Genomic DNA, 22,673 nt, shown 5'->3' with positions numbered 1-22,673 from the left:
TCCTCATGCAAATGAGGTATCCCCAGCACCCTGGCCCCTGCTAATAATGTACACTCACCCCCAAAGCCCCTACTACACAGGTTTAATTAGCCTTTGTTTCCCCCCAATTAAATGAGCTGTCTTACTGAAGCTGTCTTCTGAGAAGTCTGTTTCTCTGTGCACTTACTCACAGCCATGCCCTTACTGTTCCTGCTCCTGCCTCCCCTCTCAGCATCCACTGGCTAGGAGAGGGAATCACTACTCTAGAATATTAGGATTTATTAGAGGGAGTACACCTCTCTAGCAGAATGAAGCCTCCAGCTCTATCTTCAGTATTAGAAAAGGGGGAAAGAGGAAGGGAGGAAAGAAGATACTAGAAGAAAACATGGAAACACTTCAACACATCAGTATAAGCAATGGCTTTTTGGACAAAACGTCCAAGGCAGAGGACACAGAGTGAGAGCAGATCAGTAGGAATGGTGAGATTGCCTAGCTTCAGTACAGAACCTGAAACAAGCAACAGAGCAAGGAGACAGCTGTGAACTCAGATTATTTACAAAAGATTCACCTAATGGAAAATGAATATCCAGAACACATAGGAACTTTGAAAAAACGTAGTAACCAAAAGCCAAATAATCCAGTTACAAATTGGATAAAGGACATGGATTAGGCATTTCCTGTAAAGAGACAAATTGTACCAAAAAAATGGAGTAAGCATTAGAGTGACCAGTGACATCTCAGCATTAGCTATAAAGGCTGTGCATGATGCAGTAGAATTTTAAAAAATGATGTCTTTGGTGTGCTGAAAGAATCCACCCATGAGCCCAGAACACGGTAGGAAGACAGTAACACTATGTGCAGCTTTTGATAAGTGAACATTCACACTGTGATTTCTTGAATAATCACTAAAGGAGTCAGGGTAGCACATGCAATTCAAACACCACACAGCCAGCCTAAAGCATTCAGTGACAGGGGGGAGAATCAGAGGAACACAGAAAGGCATCTGTATGCTGACAGTGTTTTATTCTTGGCCCTCAGTGATTGTGGGGCTGTGGTAGTTTATGTGACCATTACTCATTAAAAGTTCATATTTATATTTTGTTTTAAAAAATCATGGGGCTTCCAGATTCGTGAAAAAAAATATTCAGCTGCACTAACTGTTAAGGAAATGCAAGTTAAAATTACAATGAGATAGCTCACCAGTTACGGTGGCTGGAATCCAAAAAGACACCAGCTAACTAATGCTGGTAAAGAATTTAATAAGCCCACTAGGGAGAAAAGTATGGAGGGTCACCAATCAACTGAAGGTGGACCTACCGTGCGACCCCTCAGTCCCTCCCACATAAGTATCCAAAGGAAATAATTTCAGCATATTAAAGAGACACCATCATGCCCATATTTGTTGCTGTGCCGCCCACGACTGATGAAATATGGAATGACCTTTCATGTCCATCAGCTGGTGAATGGGTGAAATTTGCTATAAATAATGGCATTCTATCATATCTACCTAAGTCCATGGAACTGAAGGACATATGTGAAGAGAAATAAGTCAGATTCAGGAAGACAAATAAGTCCCATTCTCTCACATGAGGATGCTAAAAACAGTTCAACCAAAAAGGGCAGTGGTGACTCCTGGAGCCAGAGAAGGCCACAGCAAGGGCAGGGGAGGGAGTTTGATAATAGTCAGATAGAAGTCAGGTCTAGTACTCCCACAGAATAGTGGGGAGTGGCATTTCATCATACCCCACTACACATTTGATAGATAATAGACAAGAGGAACTCAAGGGCTCCACAGAGAATTGGGAACATAAAAATGCTGATGACCCTGACTTGAGAATCTGTATTGCACAATGCATTGAAATACCACACTGTACTCTATAACACTTACAGTGATTACATGCTAATCAGGAAAAAAGCTTTTCTGTATTTAAGGCCATGTCAATTAAACTGGTTTGATCATCATATTATATACACATGACACATTATGACAACAATATTCCATAAATTTGCACAATTCAGATAATCATAGGATACTGGCTAGAAATCCTGGCACATGTATAATCCTACTACTAGGGAGGCTGAAATAGGAGAATTATGATTTCTAGGTCAGCCTGGGCTACACAGAGAGGCCCTGACTCAAAGAAACAGCATTGTCCGACTTTATATGTTTAAAAGAAAACAAATGGATCCTATTGAAATGAAATTTACTTTGATGGTAATTCATATCTCTTAGAAGATGCTTCATTTTATGGGAGGAAAATATTTGTGCCTTGGAAATATTTCTTTAGTAGTCATTCTTCACAATCATGTGGATGTCAATTTTAATTTGTAATGAAATCCTCTCCAATCATTTTTAAAAGACAGACACGTCTTGATACATTTGGTTATGGCAGAAAATGAGATGATAATTTCATTATACGTTTTATTTCTCAAGAAGGCTTGAAGCAAAGTCCTAGGTTGTCAGTGGGAGGCATTTTATTGATAATATAAGTAGGAGACCACAGATATCAGAATGGTACTTAATCACTGTATTTTCAGAGAAAGTCTGGTGACTTTCTGCATCCTAGAAAACGGGCCACACTTTCACTGCACGAACTACAGACATTACAACAGGCTGTGGGTCTCTGCTGCCCCACGGCTACACCAAAGATCAAAAAGGACACTGGTTCCCGAAAGCCACCTGTAACCTCCCACTGGGGTATCTTGTTATTAGGAAATGATAGATATTTATAATATTGTATCTAACTTAAACATATAGTGGATGAGCATCTACTTGGGGTTCGTTTAAAGGTTTAAGGTTCTTTCCTTCAACTCCCTTACCCTCTCCCAGAACCACCCCTCTTCTTTTTCTCTTTTAGCTTTCTTCTAGACTCTCACTGTACTCAGACGTGATATTGTATTATGCTATTTCTAGCCACATTTCCCAGGAGGTTACAAATATTCCAAAAGTATCCTAGATCCCCTTGTGCCCAAAAGAACGCTTAATGCTGAATCAACATTTGTTGAATGAAGGCATGTTCTTTCTGCTTTAACTGAGCTACTGTACATTTAGCTGAAAGTTAAAGAGTAACAGAAAATCTAGCAACCATAACTGCTGAGCAGTTAGTGAGAAGGAGGAAAGTTAGGTGGAGAAGGCAAAGGCAGTTTACCTCACCGTTAAAGGGGACTTTGACAAGTACAGGGTGGGTACTTTTGTAGTCCTGTGTTAAGGAAAGATTCAAACGGCCGAATGAGCCCAGGAGCAGGCCATGTAGGCTGAAGTTAGAATTTGCTGATGTGTAATCATTATAATCTACAAAAGAGTGAGCAGTTCCTGGGAAACCATCAAACGAAGCATCTAATTTTCAGACAGTCCAATCAGACTGGGTTGCTCAGGCAGGCAGTGAGCTCTTTACCACAGGGAGACTCTAGTACAAGGCACAGTGAACGGTGCTGTAGAAATGTTCTCTGAGGCTGCAGACACAGACCTTGCACACCGACCACAACCCATCATAACTTTTTAATTTACATGTAGGCTGTTTTCACAGCTCATCTAAAAGTCCTTAGTGATAAATAAAAGGCAAATCTAAACCAATAAGATTAAACATTTTTTTAAAAAAAAAATGTCAGTGTCTATTAATCCCAGTAGTAAAAGCATGAAACGTGTTATGCTGTGTACAGAACATGCGTATGAGCCTTGGAGCTAGGATGCATATCATAAATGAGCTGTGACTCTCATGTTCCCACAACCCTGGTCCTGCTCTTTGCTGGCTTTGTGGCTTGGAGCAAAATACTGAAATCCTAAGGCTCATTTGCCTAACCTGTAGATGGCAATGGTGCTGTTTAACATACACCACAGGATTGGGGACAGAGATATTTAACATACCATGGGGTTCTGCAGAAAGGGCCAATGTAGGGCGTCAATAAAGTGACACCATTATAATTAATTATGGCCAACCTGATGTCATTAGATATTGGATAAGGAATGGTTTCTCCAGGAGACACTCCGCTGTTCCTTTGTAGGCAGATATCACAAAGCACCCCAGGGTCTCAGAAGACTTACTGGGCTGATTGGGACCCATTGTTATGAAAAATGATGCCACATTTAATGGTGGTGGCAGGTGGAGAGATGGGGTTCAATTTGTGCTCTGGCCCATGAGATGAAGAATCAAAACCAGATGTAATGGCAAGTTTCACCAACAGCTACTCTATCCCCAAAGGAGAGGTCACGCTGCCAGTCTTAAAAGAAATGTCTTCAGAATTCATTAAGGAGGAGCACAAAGCAGATATTCACAGATGAAAACCTCGAAAGGTCATTTGAAAAAAAAAGTCTGTTTCCTTTACCTTTCGACTGCCACCGACCTTATGCAGCTAATGGTTTCACACGTGACCACTTGTTCAAGCTGGGCTGAAAAGAAAGCCAGCCCAATTAGGCCAGGAATGAAAAGAGGCTGGGCAAAGTGGCTGGAGATGGCAGAGGGACCACAAGGAAATGTGGTATGTATCAGGTCAGCTTATTACCTCTCTCCCTGCTAATCACTCTGCATAAAGCCCCAGCAGGAAATCATTTTGTCTCCAAGTGAATCACAGCAATTTTATAATGAAAGAAATGAGGGCTCTCTCCACGCGGCTCCCCACATCATTTGCCGGGAAGAGGCTGCAGGCAGAAGCATAAACAAGAATGCTCATATTCTACAATATTGTAGGAAAAAAGTGAACTGTGAGCATGCTTGTGTGCTCATGCTGGAGTACGGTGCTGGGAAGTAGGACAAATCAAGGACTCCAGAGGCAAGAGGGGACGCCTTTTCTTCAGTTCCTTGACTGTTCAAACTGCAAAGATTCTGTATACTTTGAATATACCCTGAGGTCAGTGTCTCTCAACCTGTTAGTTGTGACCTCTTTGGGAGCATCAAACACCCTTCCACAGGGGTTGTCTAAGACCATTGGATAACACAGGTGTTTACATGATTCATAACAGCAGCAAAATTACAGTTATGAAGTAGCAGTGAAAATAATTTTATGGTTGGGGGTCACCACAACATGAGGGACTATGTTAAAGGATCACAGCTTTAGGGAGGTTGAGAACCGCTGCCTTAGGTGGAGCCATAGAGATAAATAAAGCCCTTTCATGGAATGGGAACTAGAACTTTACCTGAGTGATTAACTTAGTTAAAAAGACCCAGAAACTATCTTGTTAAAAACAGGGTATGAGCTGGGCATGGTGGCACACACCTGCAATCCAGCACCCGTGGAGGAAGAAACAGGCAGATCTCTGTGAATTCAAGGTCAGCCTGGTCTACAAAGTGAGTCCAGGGCAGCCAAGGCTACACAAATAAACCCTGTCTTGAAAACCCAAACCAAAAACTAGGAGATGCAAAGACAGAAAATAATGTGTTAAGGGTAGAAATAAAACCACAAAGCCAGTCTGAGCCCTGTGAAATAGAAAGGCGGGGACAGAAGGAAGGATGGAGGGAAGAAGGGAAAGAAAGAAAAAGAAAGTGAGTGGGGAAAGGAGATGTTTCTAACTCCCTGGAGGTTATCAACGTTTACTAAAAAGATTACATGCTCCTGGGAACAAATCCCAACCTGACATCCTACGCTGGGTGACTGTAGGTAAATTGACTGATGTATTGGATTAAATGTTTATTAAAGATGGGCCTTGTCATTAGCTTTTCTAATGACACATACCCTAACATGAGAGAAGTTCTTGCATGCGCCATTTCTCTGCGTTTGTAGTCTTCGGTTTTCACAACAAGGATTAGGTTGGTGGTATCTTGTCGTCCTGGGGAGCTGCTGCTTAACGTGCTGCACACTGTTCGCCAGCACACCCCCACCGTATCGCACATGGCCCTCCTGTAGCGCACACACAGCACACACCCACGCACCTTGCTGCACACCGCCTCCCGCCTTCTTGTAGCACCCAGAAGAGAGTGTGGACCTGTACAACAAAATTCTCTTGTGCAAAATAAGCAAAAGGGTAAAGAGCACCACAGATGAGTGGAGAGAACTGGAGAACGTAAACCAGCACCTTGCAGTCTGGCGCTCAGCATGAGCAGAGCAGAGCTGAAAGTGCCGATGACATTCTGTTCACTTTGCTTCTATTTATTAATCGCAGGTGCCAGGATCATGGTGGTCAGACATTGCATTAGGAGAGAAGATGAAGAAGGCTAAGTTCATGCTAATTCTTGGCGGAGAGAAGCAGGTTAATCCCATTTCAAACAGGCATCGATCACTGTGATACTCAGAATGTTAACGAAAGGGCTACATGAAATATGCCGGAACAGAATCAATAGTCCCCTGTCCTGCTGCACTGAGCTGAGAAGAGAAGAAATGCGGGAGGAAGAACATAGCAAAGGGCAAGGGTGTTGACTCTGAGCCAATAGTGAAGAGATTTAAAAAGAAAAGAAGAAGAAAAAAGAAACAGAGGAGCTTTTGCCCAGGAGCAAAAAAACTAGGTAGCCCAGAGCATAAGACATACAACAAGAGAGGCAGAGGCAAAGGAACAGAGAGCAGAGGGTATCCAAGCTCTCTCCAGTCAAACCAGGGCAGCTGCTTTTTATGCATCTGGACCTTTGATTCAGAAAAAGAAGCCTGAGAAGGGACCACTGTGAGATAATGAGTCTTGGGAGGCTGTAGCCAGCTATGCTAATATTTACTGATACCCCTGAAGGGTAGGTGCCCTTATGTTAGAATAGCCGTCTATATGCAAAGCCATACAATTAGCATGTGTGTACAAAGCTGAAGACCCCTCCTGAACGGCCACTGGAAGCTTGTTTCCAGTCAGGGGAGCCTGCAGACATGACTGCTGCAATGCTACAGAGGTAATTATTCCATGGTCAGCCCAGAGGCCAGGGTGTCCATCACCTTGACTAAACAGCAGCGAGGAATTGATGTGGGAGATGAGAAGAATAATGGGGGGGGTAGAGGCTGAGCAGCCAGAGATGTGCTGGAAACAGCTGAGAGAAAATGAGGCATTTAGGGCGATGCTAGGTATCAATTATTAATACTCCCCTGATTCTGATGGAGAGTTTTTAAGGTATGCCTTTCATAAAATCTAGCTTCTGGCTTTCTCTCATATGTTTTCTGCCTTTATGCCTTTCCCCAGTGAATTCTTTTTCCAGTTCAAAATTGATTTCCTCTTGTGCTCTTTGCCATTTTTCAAAGCTCTCCTGGGTTAGGGTCCCCCCCCCTCTCTTTTGCTCCCAGTAACCCCATGTGCTTTATTATGACATTCAATTCACCTTAGCAAAGTTTAGCAACTCTGTGTCTTTTCTACCCTGGATACTCTCTGCTAATTTATCTCTCTTCTCTTTCTGGACTATATGTTCAGAAAGCTCTTTAAGCAAAACTATATTGTATTCATCTTTGGTGCCTGGAGATTTAGCTCGGTGCCAAGAGATTTTTTTTTTAATATGCATTTATTAAAAAATTGACATGAACAGATTTAGTCTATTATTCTTTAATCTTTGTCATCTAATAGTTTGTTAGGTTCATTATAGCATATCCACAAAATGTCTCTTTCCCCCCAAAAATCTCTGCTACTAATAGCTAGGAGCACAAGTCTAATTCCTTTCTCTGTTCCCTTGGCTATTGGTCTAACATTGGATGTGACCCCGATGTCCTCAAGTTACTGTTAAGTATATATTTCATATTATGACCCTTATCCTTTCCACAAAAATTCAATCAGGTTTCATGAGCCACCTTTCCTGGATAAGCATGGCTTACAGTCCTCAGGAGAAAGAAAGAAAGAAAGAAAGAAAGAAAGAAAGAAAGAAAGAAAGAAAGAAAGAAAGAAAGAAAGAAAGAAAGAAAGAGAAAGAGAGAGAGAAAGGAAGGAAGGAAGGAAGAAAGAAAGAGAGAGAGAGGGAGAAAGAAAGAAAGAAAGAAAGAAAGAAAGAAAGAAAGAAAGAAAGAAAGAAAATGGAGACCATCACAGAAAACCTCAACTGGACACAATACAGAGACCAGTGAATTGGGGGGAGCCCATCCCTAGTGGATATGTTTACGTCATAGTGGATTCTGTTCAGTGAGGATGAGGAAGAGGGGCTGGGAAGAGTGTAAGAGCCAGAACAGCAGGACTTACACTGTGAAGTGTCTCTCCTAGAAACGACTGTGTAAAAAGGCCAGAACACTGGCCATATCGATGGATATGTAAGTGTGGAACCATGAAAATTTAACTGGGCCCCACAACTAGGCAAAGACTTCTAGGCACCTAATGACTTCTGGGACTAGGAGAATCAGCCTCTCCCAGGCATAAGCCTCCTTATTGCTTGTCCAATTCAAAGGGGTCAGTCCTAATACCAAATTCACACAAACAGCAAATAAAATGGACTCAGGTTAAATATATACATACACACACACACACACACACACACACACACACACACACACATCTTCGTGTACACACATACACACGTAACAATAATAATAAAAATATCCTAAGTATCTGGGGGTGACTGGGTAGAGGAAAGAGGAGAAATAAAGTGATAAAAATATTTTTTTAAAAAAATACCAAACTGCAATAAGTAAGGCCATAGCTATAAGACACTAAATTCTGAGATTTAAAAGCAAAAGGGACAGTCTCTTGTGTGTTTCCCCATAGTACTTAGACAAAAATTCACATTAATTCTAAAATATTTGCGGGGGGAGACAACTATGAATCAGGTGTGTTTCTCGTGCCCAGGGATCCACAGGTGTTAGGGATTTAGAGCCATTGGTCAGTCTAGGAGTGAAAAGCATGCTCCAAGCATCTGATCTGTGAGAATGGACAGCTATAGCCCTGTTCCATTTCAGTTTCGCACACTGGGTTTCCAGCCCGCATTTATTTGAAAATAAGCTGAGTTAGCAGACTGATTTCAGGAGCTTTGTCCCTAAGTGCCGATGATCAGAGTCTCCGACTTCTGAAAGAACCATCACTCGCTTGATGGTCAATCCCAGTGACAACTATTTACTGAAGCTTTCTTTCTCTGATCCTTCCAGTCAACCGAGGGTGACTGAATCTAAAATGCTGCCCACAGGCTCTCGTGTTTGGATGCTTGATCCCAGTGGGTGGGGCTGTGCTGAGAGGCAGGGAAACCTTTAGGAGGTAGAGCCTGGCTCACAGGAGTGGATAGGCCTTTGAAGCAGACAGCTTAGCCCCGTTTCCAGCCTCGCTCTCTGCCTTCTGTTTCATCACTCCATGGACAACCACCGTCCAGTGTTGCTGCTTCCGCAGTCGGAGCATGCTTTCTCCCTGTCCTCGCCTCCTTGACAGACTAAAACCCTCTGTAACCATGAGCCATGTAAATCTTTCCGGCCACGTGGTAGCGTTTGCAGTCTCGTACTTACTCCTGGGTCAGAGCCCAGGGTAAATGGATACACTTACCTCCACCGTACACAGTTGGCCCAGAAAGCCATCCAGTCGCGCAAAGACCAGAGACGCCTGGAAATCCCATCCCCTGACTTGCGAGTCCCCTTTGAAGTAAGTGTGGAGATGTTCCCTTCTGTCCTGAAATGCCCGCTTGAAGAAGCTTAAGGTGTCGGAGACCACGCGCAGTTTTCTCTGGCTTTCTTCCACTTCGCTTCTCAAGAGGTCTCCCGGGCTGAGGTAATTAGAGGCCTGGGAAGTAGATAAATTAGTATCAGTGAGCATGATGCCAGGCACAGGATATCCCATGACTCCGCCAACACTGTTTTAGAACCAAAGAACTGCCTGTGTAGTGTTTTTCGCAAGTACAACACGGAAAACTTCTGACACGTTTTCATTTCCACAGGTGAGCTTGGGTTGGGCTGGGCTGCTGTTTAAGTCCAACAGTCTCTATGTTCCCTCAGTGTGGCTTAACCACACTGTGAACAGACAAGTGTCCAGTCAGATCCCAGAAGGCACCATGGGACTGGGCTGGGACAGCTGCACCGCGGCAGATGTTAATCCCAACATGTTGTTCTGTGACTTAATGGCTTTGGCAGCAAAACACTTTGAATGCAAGAATTCTTTGGGCCATGCCTATTTCTCTCTCTTCAAAAGACTTGAACCTGGGAACTGAGAAGCTAAGCTATTGGAGAGACCCTGTCACCAGCACAGGGAGCAGCCGAGAGTATGGGGTTTGGGTGGCATCCCCTGAAACCACAACGTAACTCAGCCTTGCCTCGGATTGTCAAAGCATGGGAGCTAATAAGTGCTCTCTATGGATGCTGCATTTTGTCCTCTCATACTTTCACCTAAAAGTCCCCTCAGTAGCGATGGGAGCATGCAGATCTGTGAGACATTTTGTCTCAAAATAAAATTTAAAAATACGTAGCCAAGTGATAGGTGCTTATCGCTCTGCGTGGTGCTTTGGCGTGCTTGAGAAGTCAACGTCCTGGACCTTGACCAACATCTTTAAATACGTAATAAATTCTAAGACTCCTCTTGTCCCCTCATCTGGTGACTGACCAGGATTATGAGTGTAGCACCATTTTGTAGCCTCAAGACACTCAGAGGATGCTAGTTCCTGGGAGCCATTCTGTGAGCTTGCGCGTTGCTTTCTTAGGGTCCACTGTCCTCAGATGCCAAAAGAAGACAATATGGAGGAAAGCTCACCCAAACCAAGGCTTCTAGTTCTACCCACACACACTCTCTTTAAGATTTATACTGTCTTAGTACTACAGGAACTCCTGAGAGCAAGTAGACAAGCCGGTATGATGGCACATAGCTGTACCCCATCTTCGTGGGAAGAGGAGGCAGGAGGATTGCAAGTTTAAGTTTAAGGCTAGGCTGGGAAATATAACAAAGTCTTGTCTCAAGATGAAATTAAAAATATGTAGCTCAATGATAGATTGCTTATTGAACATGTGAAGGGCCTTGAGTTCAACCACCAAAAAAGCATCGCCGGCAACGAAAAGTGGGAGAATGATCTGTGTAATCCAAGCAGCAGCATCTTGAAAGCTCATGGGGAAGGAGCTTTGAGCACACATGGGATGGAGACATTCTTGGCATCCTCACCCTGAAGCCTCTCAATGACCCCTGTGAGACAGCTCCCTTTCGCTGCACCATTATGAAAAGGACAGTGAGACAAAGCAGGCAGTGGCTTGCCCTAAAACACACAGTTCACACGTGGTAAGCCAGGAACAGAATCCCTTGACTTTAGAGGCTTAATAACTAGGCTCTGCTGGTGATGTAATACCTATCCCTCACATGAAGGAGGTTGCAATTTACCAGCCCTGCCCTTGGCATCACTCGGGGCTTAGGCAGAAAGTAAGGAGAGACTGGGCCACCCTGGGGTTAGCAGTACCGAAAACCTCTTTATGAATGGCTGCCTTGTGAAAACATACAATTCAAGGGAGAGAATTCTTTGGGTCGTAATTACTTCTGTGCCTAGGGATATGCGCACACATTTTACTCTTCCACATGCCTTTGTGCCAGCCAGCCCCCGGAGAGGAGAGAAGTTGCTTGGGATGCTGGGATGCGCAGATCAGCTCACCTGCTGGATGAGGAGGTTGCAGATTTCCTGGAGCAGAACTGTAAGCCTCCCTGGGGAGCGGTACCATTCACAGGTGGCCCAAATCAGACAGACCACATGGAGCAGAGGCCGTAACCTGCCCTTCACCTCAGGAAACTCCGTGCTTTCCAGGATGTCCAGGTGTCGCTGGAGTGGTAATAGGTGGACATGGATGTCCTGGGCCTCTGTCAGAGCTGGAAGAAATTACAGATGGTCAGCTTTCCCTGCTGGGCTCCACCTACTTCATAGAGCCCTGGTGTGGGTGTCTGGAGATCTAAGTAGGAGTTGGGAAAGCCAAGGCTTCAATTTCTTCCTGACCTGAGAAGACAACCAGAAGATGATTTTAGAAAGCTTCCTGGCTCTCCTGTAGATAGACTGAAATGTGGAGCACTCTGAAACATCTAGAGTGATGAACTTAGAGGTTCTCTCAGGACTTCTTCCTGGCTTTCCATGTCTTAGTTAGGGTTACTATTGCTGTGATGAAACACTATGACCAAAGCAACTTGGGGAGGAAATAGTTCAGGTGATGTTTCCATATCATAGTTTATCAGCAAAGGAAGTCAGGACAAGAACTTGAGCATGGCAGGAACCTGGAGGCAGGAGCTGATGCAGAGCCCATGGAGGTATGTTACTGACTTGCTCTTCCTGGCTTGCTTATCCTGCTTTTCCATAGAACCCAGGACCACCAATCCAGGGATGGCTCCACCCACATGGACTGGACCCTCTCCCATCAATTGCGAATTGAGAAAATGCCATATACGCTTGTCTGAAGCCAGATCTCGAGGAATTGAGGCTCCCTCCTCTCTGATAACTCAAACTTGTGTCAAGGTGACATAAAACCACTGAGCAAACAGCCCCAGTCTGTGGCTCTACTTTACCAGATTTTCCTCAACAAATGTTTGCTAATGGCTTTGAGGCTGATATCACAAAGATGGCATAAAGACAGCTGATGGGACAAGCATAAAAGCCGGAAGAGTGTGCCTTCAAATGCTGACCAGGCACTTCCCAATTTTATGACTTTGAACACATGAACCCAGAGGAAATGGAAGCCAGACTGAAGAAACTACTGGTAGCTGTTTCCCTCCTGGACAGGTAGTTGGTGGTGGCTATGAGGTCAGGTGGTCTTATATCATATTATATGGATGAGGCTGTTTCTCTGCCTTACAGGAAACTCAAAATATCCCTAATTTAGCTGCAACCTCCAATGTATCAGGAATTCTTCTACCACTAGATGCACAGCATCCTAGAATGCCCAAGTAACTCACTAGGCTAACTATGTAACCCAACCAGCCCCATTTGTCTGAGCAAGAGGAGTGGTGCCTCTGCTAACTCTTCTGAACCTCTGGTTCAGTTACCATGAGGCTCAAGGCACACAGGATATATGGATATGGACACTTGTACTTTATATCCCAAGTGGTGTGAGTCAGTCAGATGGCATGGTGCTTAGAGAAGAGCAGTAATTCTATGTGGGAGGCTGGCAGCGAGTATTAGGGCCACTGAGTGGGGGCAGAGGGCTTCATTATCTAACAGCCTCTCTAAAGAACACAAGGCCTGGCTTCACATGTGCCGCTGAGACGAGGTTGAGACACACACACAGAGGAGAGGAGGCTGAGGAGTATGCACAGGAGCCTTCTCTGTCACCCTGCCTGGAGGTCCTTTAAAACTCAGATCTTTCTTCATACAACTGGGCATTAACTTGCTTGTCTTAAGACTTGTAACATCTGAGAAGGCACAGGCGGCTTCCTAGTTCAAGCAAAAGCAATCACCTTGATATAAAACGAAAAGAAGATGATAACAAATAGAGCTAGAATTTTGCTTGTGTTTTTTTGTTGTTGTTGTTGTTGTTGCTGTTTGTTTTGTTTTGTTAAGATATTTATTCCTCAATTTCTGAGGGACACACTGATTGCCAGCCTCACTTGAATCCCCAAAGACAAGGATTCTCAAGTCTCATATAAAAAGGCACAGTGTTGGCATGTAAGCGGCACACATCCTCTTATGAATATTAAGTCCTCGCTCTGTCACTTATAACAGCAACTACAGGGACAATGCTGAGTGGTTAAACTGCATTTTATGTGGATTTTGTGCTGCGGTGGATCCTAAAGCTTTGTGTATGTGAGGCAGGCGCACTATCACTGAGCCTCACTTAGCCCATTAAGTACGCTTTTTATTTAATTTTTTTGAGAAATTTATATAAAAGTAAGTACTGTATATTTATATTACTTCTACCCTTCCCTCTTCCTCCTCCAACTTTTGCCATGCCCCTTCAGTCCCACTCAAACTCCTGACCTTTTCTTCTTCATTATCGGTATATATATACTCGTGTGTATTGTGCTTTTTATATATAATTCATATCCATCACATATAGTATATACATATATGCATACATATATACATAATATACATATATTAGGGGTTGTCACCTGTACCAGTCGGGGCTGAACATCCCACAGTCACTTACACAATGATTTTTGACCAGTTATGACTCTGCAATAGTCCCCCTTTGCTGCAAAGAGAGAACTCTGCTGAGGCTGGGAGAGCCATGCCGATCTGTGTACAGAAGGGTACATATTTAGAATAGAGTTAGAAACAATACTAGTTTAGGGAAATGGCAGTAATAGGTCGCCTCTAGAGTCTACAGCTTCTCCAGTCATGCACAGCTGGCTAGATTTGCAGAGCCAGGCACAAATTCCTGCCCATCGAACAGGCCTTCCATTCGGTTACACAGCTATCACTACCCCCAAAACAAAGGTACCAGTTTTTTCACCATTTGGAGATATCTTGTCGGGCCAGTCATTGCCGTGGTTAGTGGGCTTTATAGGCGGATAGAACTGTTTTTGATTGCCCTTCTTCCTTTGCAGCTTCCAGAGCGCCTTAAGATACTGCTACTCCTCAGGGAGAAGGCTTTCGGGTCAGCTCTTGCTGGATTCTTTTAAGTCCTCTGTCCAAACTGTGTGCTGCCTTCAAAAACAGGGCCTTCAAGATCTGGGAGGCAACCAGATAATAGTAATGGCTTATATTGTTTTTTGGGGGGGCTCCTGAACCCAACTAACCACTCATGCCTGTTATATAGGTATGCTTTTGTGTGGAGAATTATCAACTTATGTGGTATAATTAATACATATGTAGATATAATCATTATATACAAATATAAAAATAATGGTTATCTGTGGCTTTTTCAAACAACTTTCATATTTATCTCATCTTTCCTCTTCCGTTTTACCCTTTCCTTGTTTCTATAGTTGTATCAGGTCGTATACTCACATCTGAAGATTCAGTACTAGGAATCACAGTAAGAGAGAAAATGCTGAGTTTGTTTTGGGGGATCTGGGTCACCTCTCTCAATATACTTTTTCAGGCCCAAGCATTACCTGCAAACTTTACAAGTTAATTTTCTTTATAGGTGAATAGGATTCCACAGTGTATATAGCCCATATTTCCACCAGTTGAAGGACATTACGGGGCTTCCGCTTCCTAACGACTGTGACTAGAGCAACAGTGAACATGGCACTTATCTGTGGAGTAGGATGTCAAGTATTTTGAGCACGTGCCAAGGACCGTATAACTGGGCCATATGGTCTATTTATTTTTAGCTGTTTAAAGAGTTCCCGGCACTGATTTCTGGGTGGCTGCAACCGTTGGCAATAAAGGTCCTCCTTTCTCCACACCCTCTTCAGCATTTGCCGTTTTGTTAATCTTCACCACTCCGACTGGGGCTGGAAAGACTTTCTAAGCAGTTTTATTTTGCATTTCCCTAATGGTTAAAGATGTTGAACACTTTCAAAGATATTTCTTAGTCATTTTCTTTTTCTTTTCAGGGGTCTCTGCTCAGATATAGAGCCCACTGTCCACAGGATTGTTTGTTTTCTAGATTCTTTGCTTTTGGAGTTCTCTGCATATTATGAAAATTATTCCTCTTGGATCTATGGTTGAAAAACACTATCCCACCCTGTGGCCTTTCTTACCACTTGGTTGATTTCTTCGCTGTGTAGAAGCTTTTCAATTAACGAGGTCCACTTTGTTGACTGGTCCCTTTAATTTCTGCGTGAATGGAGACCCACCCAGAAAGCCCTTTCCCACGCCTGCATCCTGTACGGTACAGCTTGTGTCTTCTCTCGGCAGACTCAGTGTTTCAAGTTTCACACTGAGGTCTCTGATCCACCTGCAGTTTATATTTGTGCAGAGTCACAGACACGGGTTTACTTTCATCCTACACTGGACATCCAGTTTCCCCAGCACCATTTGTTAGCAATGTTTTCTTTCCTTCAGTGTGTATTTTGGGCACCTTTGTTGATGTGCGATGGCCACAATTATGTGCACTCATGTTGGTTTCTGCTGTTTTGTCTTGCTATTCTATGTGTATGTGTTTATGCCAATCCCCATGCTGTGTTTATTACCACAGTTCGAAATCTGTTATGCCATATTGTTTTTTTCGCGTGCTAGTGTGGGTATGTATGCGTGTGAGTGTGTGTATGTGTGTTTCGTGCATGTGAGTGTGTGTATGGTGCCGGTACAGGTGCATGCAAGACAGAGCAGACATCATTCCTGTATGAATCTCTACCTTTTCCCCTTGAGACAGGGTATATCACTGGACTAAAAGTTTTCCTTTCAACTAGGATGGCTGTTCAAACAGCTCTTGGACCCTTCATTCTCTGCCCCACAATGTTGGGTGTAAAGGTATTCGCATTCATGGCCAGCATTTAGGTGGGTACCAGAGCTTGAACTCAGGTCCTCACATTTGCAGAGAAAATGATTATACTACTGAGCCATCTTTCCACCTGCCTATGTTAGGATTTGTATAGATACATGTTGTTTTACTGTATTTATTTATTTAAACGTTGACAGGCATTTGCAGGTAAACCTTTAATAACAAACTATAAAAGAAAATGTGTTCATTTCCAATTTTTGGTATAAATAAATATACATGTCCAGTTTCAAGCTACTGGCTTACTTTTGAGTGCTTCTTGGGGAGTAGGACTGGAAAATTAAGAGAGATGTATAGAAGAGTGGGCAAGTTTTCTAGTACTTTGTGGCTCCAGTGAAGCACAGGGCTATGCCTTCTCTCCCAGGTACTCCACCTTCAAACATCTCTGTGGCTTCATTGTATCCCTCCCGCCCCAAAACACCAGGTGTTGAAAATCAATGGTCAATAGGGGGAGTTAATTAGAGGAGCTGGTAAAGGTGGTTAGGGGCTCTTCCCTTGTGACTAAGATTAAAGCTTCTTGTAGAATTCTGGTAGCCTTCCACCTCCATGTGTGAAGACTCATCACTTCTCCCCAACCCAGGATGCAGCAACCAAGTGCCATCTTACAGGAGGAGAGCAACCCTCATCACACAACTCAACTCCTGGGCCACAGTCTTGATCTTTTTAGCCTCCAAAATGGTGATGGCTAAATGATCCAGTCTGTGGTGGATGATAGGGAAATACAGATACCCCGAGACAACTGCAAACCAGGCTGTTCTGTGTCAATCAGACAGGAATGACCAGGCAGAGAACTCCTTAGCTAGACATTCTTGCATGCAAGGGGACAGTCAATTCCACTTCTTGTCTTCCAAGTATCTTCAATTTCTAATCAATTCAATTTCCAATCATATTTGTTGCCACCTTTCATCCTTAGTTCTCTGATCTGTGCTCACAACCACAGATACTCCTTTTTCTCCATCTCTCTTTGTGAGGACAAAGCCAGCGAACTGGCCAACTATGACTGTTAAGAATAATGCAGCCACTGACTGTATCTACTCAGGATAAAGAAAGCCAGGTGTTCTGAAATTAGATTAGAAATGATAAAAACTAGTAAATAGCCTTTAAAATCTTTTTAGTCTTATAGACATTGCCAAATTCCTGACCAAGGCTCTTCCTAACACCTCTAATCTAATTTTCTTTTTCTCCTATCATGGGAATTGAATCACATATTTAAAGAACTTCTGCCATTGCCATGCTGCATGCTTGATACTATCATATTGCTGTGTTTTCAAATTTCACTTCTAGCATGCATTCAATTGGGGAAAAAAAAAGCATTTTTAAAGCTGGCCTAAAGAAACAAATCCTTTCCAACCACTGATATGTGTGAAGAGTGAGTTTCCTAATCTACTAGTGTGAAAGACACACGTGGTCATGGAAGGACCAATGCACAGAACACTCTTCCGTTATGCTATGTTATCTGACTTCTAAACACTGGGCATTTGCACACGTTGTATGTGTCATGTATGTGTCTGTGCACACTGTAGCGATGCCTCCCCAGTAGTTCTCCAAAAGCCCCCACACTAACACAGATAAAGTTATAATAGCTCCTTGGTGTCCATGTGGGGATCTGGTTCAGGGCCCTCTTGCCAATGCACAGAGCCTTAAATGCTCAATCCCCTTGTATCAATATCAAGGGTGTTGTTTTTGTGTATAACCTAAACACACAATGATGTTTGTAGATTGTCACTGTTTTTTTGTTTTGTTTTGTTTTGAAACAAGAGCCTCATTAGCCTCAAACTGGAGATCTTCCTGCCTCAGCCTCCTAAGCACTGGAATTCACAGGTCTGCACCACCATGCCTGGTCTTCTTGCATTCTTGAAATTCTGCTTATAGTAACTAGTAGAATACAAATCCTATGTAGAAAGTTGTATATTGTGTTGTTTAGGAAATAATGACAAGAAACAAACCTGTATATTTTCAGTATGGACAAAAGTAAAAGCAATCCATTGAGTCCATGAAGACCAACCCACAGATGTGAAGGGCTGACTGTATATAAAACGGAAATGTATTTTAACCCCAAGTAGAAAACTGGCATCATTTGCTGAAACAGTGTACTTCAACTGAAGCTCAAACTAAGAGTACACATAGTACCCCTGGGACGCATAGTACCTCTGGAGAAAGAGCAAACTGAAGCTTCAACAGACATCTTGTTCAAAGCAGCTGTATTTGCTGGCTCAGGAGCCACTGCAATGGCTTGTGTAAACCTTTAAAGTTTTATGATAGTTGCATTGCTTCTCTGTTGTATTGCTCTCTTCAGAAACCCCAGCACTGAAGCTGGGTGTGTTAACTCACGCCTATAATTCCAACACGTAGGAGTCTACAGCAGGAGAATCTTGAGTTCAAGACCAGCCTGGGCTACATACTAAGTTCAAGGTCAGCCTGAGCTACATAGCAGAAAACAAGAAAGACACACAGAAAGAAAGAATACGAGAGAAAAATACCCTATCACTAACTCTTATTCCTCAGGGCAAAAGAAGAGAGTAAGATGACAGACAGGTCAGCTAGTGGGCTCTGCTTATAAGCCACTACCCTTGTTGACAGAACAAATAGACATTGATTACATTTATATATTTGGACATACATGGGGCAGAGTATTTAAAGAAAGTTCAGGAGAAGAGAGTACTTGAAAATCACTGCTTAGATTAAGTTTAATTCATACAAAATTGAAAATACCTTTAAGAGCACATTTTGACCTATAGTACTAAGAAAAGGGGGGTGGTTGTAAAATGGGGGTGGAGGAGGGCAAACCGGACCAATGAGGGAAAAGGGAACCCTGGGAAATCACACCTACGTCTCATCATACTCCTTGCCAGCTATGCAATTTTGACAAAGGCTGATCTTGTCTGCCACTCAGAGGGACAGGAAATTGCAGTCCCATCTGAACAGAAAAGGCAGAATGATGCTAGAAGCAGAATGAAGATTTCTCAAGATGCCAAGGGTGCAGAGGGGCCTGAACTCCAGGGGTGAAGCATCACCTCTGTCACGGTGTGTGCTCATAGTGTGGTGCAGATAATAACATTCTTCCATCTACATTATCTCACAAGGGCTGAGGGAGGCAAGGAAGCGGGCACACCAGAGCCAGAGTTCCAACCACAGAGGTTACAGGTTTATCTAAGGCCACAAGGGAGCTGACCCACAAACATGGCTCTTTCCAGATTTGCCAGTCCTGTTACACTACTGTCTTGTGCCAGATAAGAAGGTAATAAGGATGTAAAGATGTTAGCATCCCTGAGAGTAGACACAGTGCTAACGAAAACTTTGAGTCAGATAGATTTGTGGAAACACTTGGCAGTCCTCACCTGCTTCAACGTCTCTGAACATGGCTTTGAAAGCTGGCAAGTAGCTGCTCTGAAGTCTGTCCAGGAGTCCAGCCATGCCCCTCACCTTAATTGTCATCAGTTGGTTATAAATGTGTTCCAGGTCCTCACACCTGCAATGCCATGGAGAGGGGGGGCAAGTGAGCACCTGGAAATGCTGTCCCACTGTGACGCCCACTGTCCTGCAGGCAGACCGCAGCCCTGCCTCAGGTGCCTCCACACAGACTGAGATCCAGCCCCAGGAGCCCAGACTTCTGTGAGAAAACAGTGCAGGCAAACGCCTGAGTCAGGAACCAAAGCCCAAAGAAGCTCAAGGAAACACTGCTGCGACCAGCTCATGGCCCAAAAGCTTGGCAGCTGGAGGTCAGAATTTCTTGCAGCAAGGTTGGGGCCGGAAACAGAAACGTTGTCAAAGGGGGACTTCTAGAGAAGGGCCTCATCGTAGGTCAGGAAATGGTCAGAAACCGGGTGATGAGGGGCTTCTCAGCATGGCAGTGCATAAAGAGCTCGAGCCCGACAGGGCAGCTGGTCCAGGGCAGCTGGTGGTGGTCCCACCACCCCTCCACAGAGCAACAATGAAGAAAAAAAAGCCCCAAAACAAATCCTTGGGGAACAAACTTAAGCCAATTCAAGCTATATCCTTGGGCATTCTCTAAAACAGAATGTCAAGTTTTTTAAAACAGGTGGAAAATTCCACCTAACCTAACACTGTTTTATGTAGGGTCAGGGACATCTGCCTCTAACATCTGCCCGTCTCCTCCAGAAAAAGATTCACCAGTGCAATGATTAATAGGAAGGAAGGCATGGATGGTAGGAAGGGAGGCAGTCGGGAGCAATAGTTAGGTATTTCTGGTCACCCCATGAGATGGAGACACAGCAGATGCTAAGGGTAAGCTGAGCCCTCCTAGGGCAGGCAGTTCTGCAGCCAATGTCCAAAAGTCCTTCTTCTTCTTTTTCTTTTCTCAGATCCTTACAGAGGTCTATACATATAATCTTAGGTGTCCAAGAAAAAGGGAAGAGGTTAGAATAAAAATAGTAAGAATCAGGGCTGGAGAGATTGCTCAGAGGATGAGTACTGGCTGTCCTGGCAGAGGGTCCAGGCTTGGTTTCCAGAATCCACACAGTGATTCACAACCATCTCTAACTCCAGTTTTAGGGGACTGGATGACTATGGCACACACACATACATGCAAATAAAACATTCATACACACAAAAATTTTTTTAAAAAAATCTTTAAAAAGAGAACAAAATGATGTTTTAAGTCTTGATTTAGTTACATACACAGTTGGAAGATCCCCAATGAACTGACAGTGCCCCAAGAAAGGAAGGGTGGCTACTGAACCTCAGAGAAAGAATATGTCTCCCAGTGTACAGGGAGAAAAAACTCTACTGACCCAAAGACAGCCAGCTGTCAGCCCTAGAGAAGATGGGAAACACCTGGAGATGGGACCAGATTCACTGGTGGCTCCCCCAGGCCAGCCCTGGCCTTTTCTTCTGTAACCAAGCCTATCCCAGCATCCGAGCACGCGCCTCCCTGCCTACCTGCTCTTCCAGAACTCCAGCTCCACCTTGGGAGTGGGATTTCCCCCTTGTAAGAGGGGCTGAGAGGACTCTCTCTTAAGGACCACCTGGACTTGCTGGCTCCATCTGATCACTGCAGACTCAATGGCATAGACAGCTGACTTGTCTATGGAATCCAAGCTGCAAAAGACAACAGAAATGCCCCAGTCTGTGTGGAAAGCATTTAGGCCCGGGCATTCACCCGCCCTCCGTTGCTGTAACAAAATTCCCTAGGGTGGAAAACGTGTGGAAAGATCAGTTGGCTCGCGATTTGTAAGGCCTGAAGTCCACGATCGAGTGTCAGGACATGCTCTGGATGGTAATGTAAGCGTGAAGATTCACACGGCAACACGGAAATGAAAAAGCAGGCAGGGGCTAGCTTCACCCTCTAATCCCAGGTTTAATCTGGGGAAAGCTGAGGTCCTCCAGGGTTCACTTTAGTCCTCCCTGAGGGCAGTGCTCGCTATGACCTCACTGACCTGCATTAAACTCCAAGTCTTGAGGATCCCACCACCCCTCCACAGAGCAACACTGAAGAACAAAAAGCCCCAAACAAATCCTTGGGGAACAAACTTAAGCCAATTCAAGCTATATCCTTGGGCGTTCTCTAAAACAGAATGTCAAGTTTTTTAAACCAGGTGGAAAACTCCACCTAACCTATGAATCCTTTTTTAAAAATTGTGTGTGTGTGTACATGTTCAGATGGATATCTGCAAGCTGGGGCCTTGCCTATGCCCGTGAATATGGAGGCCAGAGACCAATGTTTAATGTCTCTGTGGTATCTTTCCTTCTTGCTTTTTCATACGGGGATTCTCACTGAACTTAGAGTCATTGGTTTGGCTGGGCTGGTTGGTCAAGGAGCTCCAGGAATCCATTTGTCTGCAACTCACCTGTCCCCCAGTGCTGAGGTTACACATACAGAATGCCATGCTCAATGTTTTGTGGATGCTAGGGATTTGGACTCAGGTCCCCATGCTTGTGTGCCAGGCATTTTAGGCATTTTACCAACAGAGCCTAGCGGTTCGAAACTCCCTCCTCCCCCTGTAATAAATTCCTTTAAGCACGTCAACAAACTGTCCAGACCCTTTTCTGGGGAAGCATGTTCACTCTCCTGCACATTCAATATTATTTGTACAGTCAGGGGCCATCAACATTCTGAAGACTAATTTAGGAACCTTAAATGGCATAAAATCTTGTCAGTGTGTGAAGCATTAGGATGCCAGCCAACTCCTCTGCTTGAATCCCACCAGAGGACAAGCTCCCTGTATAACAAAGCAGCTTATTCCTCAGCCAAACAACTCTTCCAGGAGACAGTGCGCCTCACCAGGACTTACCAGCACAATTTCATTCTGTGTTCAGACTGCTAACAAAGATTAAAATTCCCAAGCATTCCCCTTCAGACGTGTTTTGTTTTAAATAACAGGTACGAGGACAAGAGATTAAAGTTAAAATAGGACAGTGAGATAGATAGCTTTGTGTTAAAAATACCTGTCACACACACACCTGTTGATTTGCTTTCCATCATTAGGACACAGGTGGTGGAGGAGAGAGCTTACTCCTGAAAGTTGTCCTCTGACTTCCACATGTACGCATCACACACACACACACACACACACACACACACACACACACACACACAC

The 22,673-nt window shown here is 44.0% G+C and overlaps 1 protein-coding gene across 1 annotated transcript in view; it reads right to left on the bottom strand.

Annotated features, from left to right (window-relative positions):
* Window positions 1-22,673, bottom strand: part of Dnah9 (dynein axonemal heavy chain 9) — a 316,088-nt gene that overhangs the window by 282,175 nt on the left and 11,240 nt on the right. Inside the window, exons 3-6 of the mRNA XM_055594261.1 lie at window positions 21,016-21,174; window positions 19,455-19,585; window positions 11,397-11,608; window positions 9,323-9,556 (exon numbers count right to left, since the gene is read on the bottom strand). Of these exons, the coding sequence (XP_055450236.1) occupies window positions 9,323-9,556; window positions 11,397-11,608; window positions 19,455-19,585; window positions 21,016-21,174 (736 nt within the window). The remainder of the gene's footprint in view (window positions 1-9,322; window positions 9,557-11,396; window positions 11,609-19,454; window positions 19,586-21,015; window positions 21,175-22,673) is intronic.

This window comes from Psammomys obesus, unplaced genomic scaffold (assembly GCF_907164565.1).
Source record: "Psammomys obesus unplaced genomic scaffold, mPsaObe1.curated_primary_1811, whole genome shotgun sequence".
Lineage (NCBI taxonomy): Eukaryota > Metazoa > Chordata > Mammalia > Rodentia > Muridae > Psammomys > Psammomys obesus.
This window is presented reverse-complemented; position numbering and strand designations above follow the sequence as displayed.